Consider the following 12,057-nt stretch of genomic DNA (forward strand, 5'->3'; position numbering starts at 1 on the left):
CCTGTGCTATACCGATGTATTCAGTGGGATTATTATGACGTTGTCTGTAAGGTGTTCTATGACTGGAGAGGAGGTTTTTTTATCTCCCAAGATGCTTTGTATTCACTTCTAAAGCTTGACATACTGAAGGTATAATTCAAGTTTTTACATGTCTGTAGGGCAGATGATCACATTTTTTTTAAAGCTGTATTCATTTGGCAATATGACTATATCTTTGTAGGTGGCAGTCAGTCTACTGGCTCTGGACCTCATAAAAGCTTAAATTCTAAACACTTGAAGAAAATTGGCAGAGCATGTCTCTTTGCCTTTAGCTAATTGCAAAAACTGAAACCACAACTCTGCCATAAACCGAGACGTGTTTCCAATGGAGGGAGCCCTCGACTTTTACAACCTCTAAGTAATATGGCGGTAATATCTGGGTGAGATGAAGGATGTGAGAGTATTTTGTTGGGAAACTGTAGAGTGACATAACAAGTATTAGTTAAAATATTAGTTATGGTTGACTCTCTACTTCTGACATCCTGGACTTGGGTATGGGGGCAATGTTAGTTCGATAACCAGCCTCTGAGTGTAAGTTTAGCTAGGAAGACAGCAGAGCAAATAAAAGAGATATTATAAAGTCATGGAGAAACTTCAGAGCCATACAGCATGGATGGTGACTTTGAAAAACAACAGCTGCTGATGTGAACTTGGCAGAAATTTGTGACTAATGGTGGGTGACTCATTGCAAGCAGGGGAGTCTTGCAGCTTTTGAGGTGAACAGGCAGAGGGGAGAGCAGAGATGGGGGCCACCCAGGGGCTGAGTATTTGTGTCCTGAATGCGAGAATGGCTGGTCCCCTGTTAAATTTTGAAGTTGCATCATTCGCATGAATTATAGCATTGTTTCCACCAGAAAACATTAAAAACATAAACAACCGTATTTTCTAGTGTTTTTTCACAATCTGAGATGATTGTCCTGGAGTAGGAGGTAAGTGGGTAGTGGGGAATATTACATCACTTTTTTTTTTTTTAAACTGTACATAGCTGCCTTTCCCCCCTACTCCTGGAGATGGCTATCATTCTGGTACACCCAGTCCTATAAAAAGGGCTTGCCTGAATCTTCACGTGAAGAGGTATGGTGAAGTATAGTTTGAAAAACTTACTTGGGTCATTCTGATCCTTTTGTCCCCCTCCCTTAGACATCGGTATTCCCAAGCAAATGATAAACATTTCAAGAAAGTGTAACTCATTTTAAGATGTTCTCACAATTTTCGCAGTAGGTTTAAACCTCTGCCTGGTTATGGAGTCTTGAATATTTGAAGGAGATAGCCCAGTCTGTTTGCTTCCTTTTCAAGAATTCAGTTATCGTCAGACGTGTGTTCTTAGGCAGAGCTAGAAAGTTACCTGGTTTGAGAAGCCACCCTTCCCCTCAACTGGGAATTTGTAGAAGAGTCATTCGTTGAAGGAAGACTTTAGGATTATCCATTACAAAGCCTAGCCGTGTACTGGGATCCCTTGGAACCCTTGGAAGCCTCAACTACTTTAGAGTATGTTTTGTGACAATAGGTTACTGGATAATTTTAAGACTATGAAATATAGAGTTGGGGGAAGACTTAAAAGTGAAAGAACCTTGCAAAAGTATGTCCTTCAGATATTTCAAAGAAGGCAGTTCTCAGAATGAGGAGCTTTTCTGGAAAAGGCTAGCTTTTTACTTCAAAGAGAAGCAGACAGAAGGTGTAACTGCACCTACTGGTATAACTTAAAGGTTAAACCTTTACCTCCCACTTAGCTGCTTCCTAGTGTACGTTCATTTGCCACATCTATAGTTTTAGACATGATGTGTAATTTTCTGTTACTCAGTTTTGCTTCTGACTGAGAGAACATCTAACACAAAACCATATAGGAAATGGAAAATTATGGAAAGGGCTTGGGTAGACCTGTGCTGTATTTGTAAGTGGCTCTCAGTACAGAGAACACTTAAAAAAAGTCAGTGTTATTTCTTATTCCTTTAAACCTTTGACTGAAGTCTTTTCTTTGCAGAGGTTCTGGAATACATAGAAAAAGCAGGAGCTGAAAATAGCTTTAAGAAAGCACCCGTATAGACATTGATTATTGTATGGTAGCGTCTTAAAGTTAATTCTCTCATGCAGAAAGTTTTAATTCCTAATTGCTTAAGCAAACATAAACACTCTTGACTCTTAATGATATTCTTTCTAGGGCATAGTTGCTTTCATTTCTATTCTGAGCATTGAAAAGTCTTCTATGATAGTTCACCAGTCCTCAATATTATATTTTCCCTCTGTTGTAGACTCTAAGTTATTAAACTAGAAGCAGCTATAAACATTATTAAATCGCTGTATATATGGACATCCAGTGTTGCATGGTCAAAACGTGTAGGTTTCATATATCTACATAACTTCCCTTTTTTTCTGCTGTATTCTTTATGAAAGGATGTTAAGAAGGGGCATTATGAGAATATGCCTTATACCATTAAGTGTTTCCCCAGTCCCCTCCACCATATCTGGATGTTCTTTCATCTTTTGGTTTCTAGATTTACTAGTCCTTTTTCTTAGGCCAGGTGTAAGTCATACATACACACACACACACACACACGCATGCACACGAGAGGCCGCAGGGAGTAGAGTGCACCGTCCCATTCTCCCCTCCAGCTATGGACCCACTCACTGGAGGCAGTGCCATGTACTAAAGTCATTTGCAAGGCCCCTTTAAAAACTCCAAGTGGTGGGGAAGCGGGACTGCTGGTTGCTGGTCAGCGCTTGAAGAATCAGCTGTCTCCGTTAGTGTTGATTCCAGGAGCAGGGCACAGGGAACACGCAAAGATACCTTCTGTGGTTAATGTTGGCGGTTACCTTAATGTTTGAGTGCCCGAGTTTCATGGCTTCTTGTACCACCTGTGTAATCAATGATTCCCACATTTCTGCCTGCAGCTAGATTTTACTCTCCAGTGTTAGGCTCCAGCAGTCATCTGATGGCATCTTTTTGACGTCTTCACTTGGAGGTCTCTGATATCTTGAAACCAACACGTATGAAAACCGAGCTCTTTCTTGATCTTCCTACCCCTAAACCAGTTCTACTTGTAGCCTTCCCCATCCAGTTAACAGGTGCTCATTCCAGTTGCTCAGGCCAAAAAACGTGCAGTCATGCTGACTTCCTTTGACTGGCCACATGTGACCAACTCTTGCATTCTGTGAACAAATCCCATTGACTCCATCTTTAGAATAGATCCAGTCACTTCTCATCACCCCGCCTCCCTCCACTGCTACTACCCTGCTCTGAGCGACTGTCACCTCCTACTGCATTAGCCTCCTAAATAGATCTCCCCCTTTCATCTTTGACCCATATAGACTATTCTTAACCAGCAGCCAAAGTGATCCTTGGAAAACCTAAGTTGGATCGTGTCATTTTTCTGCAGTGCCTCCCCATTTCACTCAGGGTAAATGCCAAAGCCCTTACGAGGTCCTGCAAGGTCCTGCGTGATCCGCACTCCCCTGTCCCTAGCAGCCACAGCCCGGGTCTCACGTTCCCGGAACACACCAGGCATGTACTGCCTTTTGCTCTAGCTGTAGCTTCCTCCTGGAGAAGATGACCTTCTCTCATCTCCTAGTCCTAATCTCAATTCTCAATAGGGCCTGCCCTGATCATCCTGTTTCATACTGTGAGTTAACATCACTGCTCTCTTTACCCTGCCCTTTCTCTTTTTTCCATCACTCTTACCCTTTTCTAATGTGCCACCTACTTCACTGATTTGTTGTGTGTATTGCCCCTTCCCGTTCCCCGACTAGACGACAAGGTCTGTGAGAACAGGGATCTTGGTTGTGTTTATTGATGTATTCCAAGTGCCTAGAAGAGTGCTGGGTACTTTGTTGGCACTCTAAAAATATTTGTTGAATAAATAAATGAAAATATTTTAAAAATGAATGAGCCTTTCAGAAATGGGTTAAGAAAGGAAAAGATGTGAAGAGAAATGCAACCGTAATGATTGATATTTGCCTGTTGTGCTTTGTGTGATATACATACAAATATGATTTTTTTTAAAGCTTCATTTTCTATCCCAATTTTTAAATTCATAGCTTTATTGAGGTATAATTTACATGCCATAAAGTTCACCCATATAATTGTACATTTCAGTGATTTTTAGTAAAGTTCTAGGGTTGTGCAACCATCTCCTCAAAAAATTCCCTTGTGTCCATTAGCAGTTAATTCCACCCCCGTCCCCCATGGTACCGTGATTTTATTTGTTAATTTTTTGGCTCCCAAGTCTACCATTTCCCAAGTACCTTTTTGCCTTAATCTCTTCATCTGTTAAATGGGGATACTAATAATATAATTAGCTCACAGAGTTGTGAAGATTAAGCAAGTAGACAGTAAAAACTACTTAGCCCAGTGGCTGCCATATAGTAAATACTCAATAAACTTTAGCTAACACGATTAATCTTTTGTTAGAGTAGGTCCAGAATATATGGGGTAAATAACCTTGCAGGTAGAGAGCAAAATTCAAATCAGATTCTAAGTTTCTAAAGTTTTGTAAAATACTATCTTGTTCCTGTCTCGGTTTGTAAATAATGTGTGGTTACGACAGATTGTTAAAATTACGCAGGTTACTTTGCAAAAGGGATGATCATTTCTCAGAATTTTTGTTTGGAGATGTCTGCTGTATCACTTTTACTGAATTTTTGGTGTTCATCTTTGACCAAAAGATTTTTTGTTAAAATCTTAGTGACCATCAGAAAGTGTTTGAAATTGTGTCTTAACGCTGGGATTATTGTGAGACTTCCTCTAAATGAGTGAGGGAGTGGGCATTCATTGTATTTCTTGTAGCCTTATAAGCCTGAACTAAATTACCTTTAATAAGGTGTTTTTCTGTGTTTTTTTTTTGTTCTTTTCTTTTATGTATAGATGCACAAAGCAGGGTCATCAGAAGCCTCTCGATTCAAAAGATGATAATACTGAAAAACACTGCCCACTGACAGTGAATCCTTGGCATATGAAGAAAGCTTTTAAAGTCATGAACGAATTAAGAAGGTATCATTACGTTACCATACGTGGGTCTCTTTCCTTTATTTTTCAGTTGTTTATAGTAAATATACTCCCCTTGCCTCACTGTTGTTTTGTTTGATGCAGAAAACATTAAAAGCTTTTTCTGTGAGTATTTTAAAAGAAGAGAGCAAATAATTTATCAGAAGTGTGAATGGTATAAGGCTGCTTTGTCCAATATGGTAGCCACCAGCCACATGTGAATTGAGATGTTCTGTAAATGGAAAATACATAGGAATTTCCAAGACTTAGTACAGAAAAAGAATGTAAAATATTTATTAATAAGTTTTAAGAAATATTGATTACATTTTCACATGATAATATATTGGATATTTTGGGTTAAATAGAATTATTAAAATTTACTTCACTTTTTTTTCTTATTTTTTTTAATGTGATTACTAGAAATTGTGACCTGCATTATATTTCTATTGGACAGAGCTGGTCTAGGGTTTCTTTGTGAAAGACATGTATTTTTTTCCCCACCATTTCCTTTGTGAAAGTACTCTACATATATTTAAAAGCTTGGGCTAAGAAGGGAATGGCTTAAACTTTCCCTTAACGTCTCTGTGCTATGTCTTCCTAAAAACCCACCCTTTAGGTCCACCATTTGTTTGCTCATAGGTTTATTCTTTAATTAAATTAAAGAGTCAATATCTATTTATCTGCTGGGTGATGGGGTACAGTGGTGAGCCAGAACAGACGTGGTTGCTGTCCTAATGGGGCTGATGGTTGACGGAAGCAGTCAGAGAATCACAAAGCAGTAAGTGCTGTGAGGAGGCCTATGAAGGAAGGTAACAGTGGTCAGGGAAGGCTTCCCTGAGAAGATAGGAATAACTGTGCTGAGATCTGGAAGGAAAGGAAATGACTTCAGGGATGAGAGAGATTAGACAACAGTGTTCCAGCGAGGGAATGGCAGTACTTAAGTCTCATAGTTGGGGGGAGCTGGCCTCACTGGAAGAACTGAGGGGTAGCTGGGGTGCAGATGGCCGGGGGGCTCAGAGCCAGAGAGGAGGCTGAGTGGGTAGGTGTGGGCCAGCGTTGTTCGGGCCTTACACATTGTGCTCTTTATCAGGAGTTGCCTTGGGAGGAAGCCATTGGAGGCTTTTAAGCAGGGATGTGATGTGATCAGATGTGTATTTTGAAAAGAACACACTGGCTTCCAGGTGGAGAGTGAGTAGTTTGGAGAGAGGGAGACAAGAGAAAGTTAAACTGAATATTGGATATTAGATTTGCTTCCTAGTCTTGCTCTGAGAACATTTTCAATACATAGGTTTTCATTTAGTTTTTGGGAAAAAAATACAGCTGGGATAATCCAGCAGGTCTGGTTGTGCTGTTTTAGCTTTTTAATCCCATTGCAACTGTAGTTTCTAGAGTGTAAAACGCCGTGGCTACTAAGTGGAGCTGAAAGAAAAATGAGAAAAATAGTGTAGTTATTTTGAGACTGAGATCTTTCATGGCTTTTCTTTTTCTTTGAAAAGTCTAGAAACACTGATTTTTGACAGGCCTATTCAAATGTCCTCCTCCCCCTTCCATGAGTTGTAGTAGCCTTGGCTTGCCACTGGTGTGTGTGAGGGGAGTGGACAGGGTGGATTCTAAGTCACTGCTCCTTTGACATTCTGAGCTGATGAGATGTTTTTCCTGCTTACCTGTGGGTCATGTGGTGTCCCTGCCTCCGTCCCGGGATTATTGAGCTCTAGCCTTCCTTCACCTATTTGTTTCATTTTGGGTGTGAACTATGTGGCTGTGAAATAGTACCTTCTTGTTCTTTCTGTTGCACCATGTCAGGAGCTCATGTGTCTCCAGCCTGGTAGTTGATGCTGAGTTTCAGAACAAAGAATGACCTTTGAATTGCCAGAGTGCTGGCTTCCAGGTCTATAGCCAGAATTGTTTTAATGAAGTCAGCAATTGCTAGTGTTTTTTAAAAAATGAACTCTCTTTGGGGTTCATCAGAACCTTTTTTTGTTTGTTTTTAATGTCATTCCCTTTTCTCTTACCCCTGGTAGCCAATTTGAGTAATTCTTTTTTTTTTTTTTTTTTTTGGTGACATTTTTTTATTTGAAGGATAAAGAAAAAATATAGAAATGTCTAACGAGAAAAACACATTGTATACAATAAAAAAGAAACTCAAAACAGGCATAAAGCTTTTCTTCTGAAATACTATCTGCCAGAAAACAATACAATTTGAGTAATTCTTAAAAAAAAAAAAAAAAAAAAAGATCCCTGAAGAGGCCTACTCCTTTTACAGCTGAAAATCACTTAGTATTTCCTGTCCTTGCATCAACTTCCTTCTGCCAGGAAAGAGTAGCTGAGAGCAGTTTTGTGACTTCTGGGAAGGGAGAACTTCCTTGTTCTCACCACGCTGCCCTTGGGCTGCTCCCTCTACTTGGTAGGGTAACAGCTGTACACCAGAGTGTTTTTATAAACCTTTGGCTGATGGAAGTGAAATTTTAGGGGTAAAAGTCACTTTTATTCCAATTATAGTTGGTGTAAGGTGTGGTTGTGGGAGTGGGAGGACAGGAGTTTTGTAAAGTTTAAGTTAATACAGTTTATAGAAAAGGAACGTGACATTTTCTTTAAACTAGTTTTTTTTTTTTTTTTAGACAGAAGGCCCAGATATAGCTCTGTGTCCCAGCCCAATATGAGCTTGAATAACTTAACATTATTTAGTTTAAAAACCTTGCGTCATTTCTTAACAATGTATTCAACAATGCATTTGTAACAGTGTGTTAAGTTCTCGTTCTCCTTTGAAATCCGCTAGCATGCTCAAAAGGCTATGTGGGAGCCCAAAACCATATCAGACTTGCCCATGCCCTTCAAGTGTCTAACTTGCTGCAGGAGATGTCAGAGAAGAGGATGAGGTGATGGAAGATGGTGTGCAAAATGTGGGTGCTGAAAAGTATTCTCACGGGAGAAATCCACAACGTCCCACAGACCGTCCCACAGACGAGGTTTCAGCAGGGCCTGACGAGAGTGGGGGTGCAGGATTCATGCAAAAGATGGGAGAAGAAAGGCAGTTCCTGGTCCAGATGATTGCATGAGCTAAGGAGGGGATAAACCTAACCGATTGGATAAGTGAATCAAGAATTCATGCTGTATAGAAAAGGTTAGGAAGTAAGAGCATTGTGGCAGGTTTCAACAGCGTAGTGACTTTGGGCCTAATCCTGTGGTCAGTGGGATTCAGTGAAAGTTTTGAGAAGGGAGTAGCATTGTAACATTCATGGTGTCCGGGAAACAACTGGCAGTGTGGTGAAAGGGCGGGTCTAGTACCGCAACACAGATCTGGTGGGAAATTCAGCTCTTTACATTTCCCAAGCATGGGTTGGGGGGCAGGAGAGGAATTTCTCAAAACCCTAACATTTTCAAAATCAAGCCAGTAGATCTTTACAGAGTGCTCGTTATGTGCGACACACTGTATTGGGTTGATGGAGGAGACAAAGAAGCAGACTAAATCCCAGACCCAAGTTTTATTGAGAACATTAGCTTGTGAGCTTTTTGAGAAGACTGAAAAAGGAACTGTCAGAGGTAGCATTTTGCCTTTAAAATGCCTTTAAATGAAACTCAAAACATCTGTTTTCTAGGGTATGGGATAAGACTGTGCTTGAGTTTTAAAAATTTCAGTGACCAATAGTGGGGGCCAGCCTATTATTTTTTTAGAAGGGAGATCATTTTGATCCTGAAGTTACATTTGGGAATGGAAAGTATTCAGTAAGGATAAATCATATGAAGCGACGCAAATGTTCACCTCTGCATCATACAGAAGCCATAAATATTTAGTCATTCAGTTATAATAGCAGTTTTTACACTGAGAGGATAATTTAAACAAACGAGCCCGGAGCTCTCTCTTAGCGGAGTGCTTATTGTTTTTTCCCCCCAGGACTTTTAGACATTGTGGACCCATATCACTTACTAGGATTAAATTATTTGTTGTGCATCTGAGAAAAATTTTAGTTGTGGCTCTTCTTTGGTTATTTGTACTTTGTTGCTTAGATGGCAAGAGAAACAGCAGACTAAGTGAGCCTACCTTTCTCTTCATAGCTTTATATCTCCTTTCCCCCCAAGGTTATTGAGATGTAATTGACATATTACGTTGTATAAGTTTAAAATGTACAATGGGGTGATTTAATGTTCGTATATATTATGAAATGATTACCATAATAAAGTCAGTTAACACATACGTCATCTCACATAGTTATCATTTGTGTGTGTGTGTGTGTGTGTGTGTGTGTGTGTGGAGTACATTTAATATCTACTCTTGGCAAGTTTCAGGTATACAGTGCTATATTGTCAGCTATAGCCATCATGCTACACACTAGATCCTCAGAACTTACCCATCTTTTTTTTAAATTGTTAGTTTCAGGTGTACAAAACAACATAATGATTAGACATTTACATCCCTCACAAAGTGATAACACCTCAAGTTTACTACCACTCTGACATCGTAGATAATTATTACAATACCGTTGACTGTATTCCTTATGCTGTACTTTACATCCGTGAATAAATAAATAAATACATATATTTTAAATTGTTGACAGTTGATAATGTTTTATATCAGTGTCAGGTGTACATGTAGTGGACAGGCACCCTTACACCTTATGAAGTAATCCCCCCGTCAAGTCCAACACCCATCCGACAGCATACACAGTCTTACAGCATTATTGACTGTATTCCCCATACTGCACTTCACATCCCTGTGACTGTTTTGTGACTACCAATTTGTGCTTCCTAATCCCTTCACCTTTCTCACCCATTCCCTCAACCCCGCTCCCATTATATCACTGTTTTTACAAGAGATTTTGGGAAACTGTATAGGATGTGAACTTTTTTTCATCACTCTTAAGTATTTTTCTACACTAAGCACTGTCAGGTTCTTTTGTTTTCATGTTATCCTAGAATAGAATATAAATCATTCCTTGAACGACAGAACTGTTGGAAAGAGCCCCCAAATCAAGCAGACTTGTTTGTTTAGAAAGTTTAAGGGATATTTTGAAGCTTACAGTCCCAGGTTAACTAGTAATCTACAGTAATTCTTCAGCACTTGTGATTGATCTTTTTTTTTTTAATGTGTTTATTGAGCATGGACACAATCATTAAACGTTTCAAAGAATGTGAAGAATGGATAGTAGTAAATGAATTTACTAACCCAACTTCTGCTTCTTGTTCTCTCTCCATATTGTTAAAAACCTACCATGTGTGAAAAGCTGCAGCTTCAGAGTTTGCCTCACTATCCCCTCTTAAATCAGAAAATCTTAATTTGGCTTATTTCTTTTAAATTGTTTTAGCTAAGAGTGTTCACCTTGTGATTTATTTCACCAAGCTGTTTAAAAAAAAACACACACAAAACTTTTAATGAGGAAGTTTCCTTTGTATAGAGTCTGCGTTTTCTACCAGGAGTCACGCTTTTCACTCACATTTTCAAAACCTCACCTCTGTGTTACTGTTTCCCTTCTGAAATCCTTGACTTCCTTATCTCTACTCTGCCCCCTCCCCACGTTCTTATCTCTGTCTCTAATATTTTCTTTCACTTTATTTCTTCTTTTTTTTTAAAAAAAGATTTTATTGGGGGAGGGGAACAGGACTTTATTGGGGAACAGTGTGTACTTCCAGGACTGTTTTCCAAGTCAAGTTGTTGTCCTTTCAATCTTAGTTGTGGAGGGCGCAGCTCAGCTCCAGGTCCAGTTGCCGTTTTCTAGTTGCAGGGAGCACAGCCCACCATCCCTTGCGGGAGTCGAACCGGCAACCTTGTGGTTGAGAGGTCGGGGCTCCAACCAACTGAGCCATCCGGGAGCTCAGCGGCAGCTCAGCTCAAGGTGCCATGTTCAGTCTTAGTTGTAGGGGGCGGAGCCCACCATCCCTTGCGGGACTTGAGGAGTTGAACTGACAACCTTGTGGTTGAGAGCTCACTGGCCCATGTGGGAATCAAACTAGCAGCCTTTGGAGTTAAAAGCATGGAGCTTCAACCGCCTGAGCCACTGGGCCGGCCCCCTACTTTTACTTTATTTCTTATTATTCTTTTCATCCTTTCCTCTCCGTGGTAACCATCTGACCTTGCAGGCCCTCACACCTGGGGATGATACCTTCCCTGCCCTACAGTAACATGCCTTCCTCCATGTCTTCTTGTGGCTGCATGTCGTCACTTTTCACTGACATTCTGCTGTCTCAATTCTATCTGAAAAGAATGATAGATTCTTCTAGGGCCCCGTACTAGTTTAAAGCAGTTCCTAAATCACTGACTATAGTAGGTTTTTCCTGTGACTGTTCAAGTTGACCTGTCACTGCTTCCGATTTCCAGTTTGAAAATCTCAGCAGGTACCGATGTGTTGAGGAGGCCGTGCTGTTCTTCAGGACTCTCATTGTGTGGTAAATCTGATCACAGGTTTTCCTTGAGCTTAACTGCCACAAATTCAAACCATCACGGTTTTAAGAAGGAAAAGAAGGGAGACGGCACTCCTCTCGGAGTTCTCTATTCTTTGAGGTTATTGACCTTTGGGCCAAATTGCATCTGCCTTGTCTGTTGAATGACACTGTCAGTTATAGGAGGTTGGGTTAAATATCACTAATTGGAGTGAGCAGTCGGGAAGCTGTTCACCATTAAAACAGTTCGTCTCCCCGCGCGACCTCCCTCTGTGCCAGGTGGCCAACCCTTGATTCTGGGCCCTGCCCTGACTGGCTGTGTCACGTCTGGCTCACCTCTTCTTCCGGACCAGCTTTTAACTTCCTCACTTCTCATCTCTTGCCTCATTTCTTTTTATGTCTTAACTTGTTTCTTTGTCCTAATATTTATCTGATGCTGTTCCAAGATAATCCGGCGCACATTCCTAGGCTCTGGCTCATTTGCGTTTGCCCCCGGGGATTCGAGCTAACCGTGCAGCTCACCAGCCGGCACCTCGATGGTTACTCTGATTCTGCGCCAGGTGGCATAAAGTGCCTCCAGATTTTCCCTGACACCCAAGGAAGAAAGGTGGACAAATGCCATGTCATCTCCCTACCACCCCTGCTTCTAGTAGAAAGTAAATTCTTGT

General features: G+C 40.6%; 1 protein-coding gene across 5 annotated transcripts in view; it reads left to right on the top strand.

The window, feature by feature from the left end:
* The window catches only part of KLHL2 (kelch like family member 2), a 94,285-nt gene that overhangs the window by 6,858 nt on the left and 75,370 nt on the right, over positions 1-12,057 (top strand). For 4 of the 5 annotated variants that reach the window (XM_081075784.1, XM_081075787.1, XM_081075788.1 and 1 more), the window contains one exon: positions 4,898-5,023. The exons of the other annotated variant lie outside the window; for it this stretch is intronic. In XM_081075784.1, the coding sequence (XP_080931910.1) occupies positions 4,898-5,023 (126 nt within the window). The remainder of the gene's footprint in view (positions 1-4,897; positions 5,024-12,057) is intronic. 5 annotated transcript variants of the gene reach the window in all.

Source organism: Rhinolophus hipposideros (genome assembly GCF_964194185.1).
Source record: "Rhinolophus hipposideros genome assembly, chromosome: 16".
Classification (NCBI taxonomy): domain Eukaryota; kingdom Metazoa; phylum Chordata; class Mammalia; order Chiroptera; family Rhinolophidae; genus Rhinolophus; species Rhinolophus hipposideros.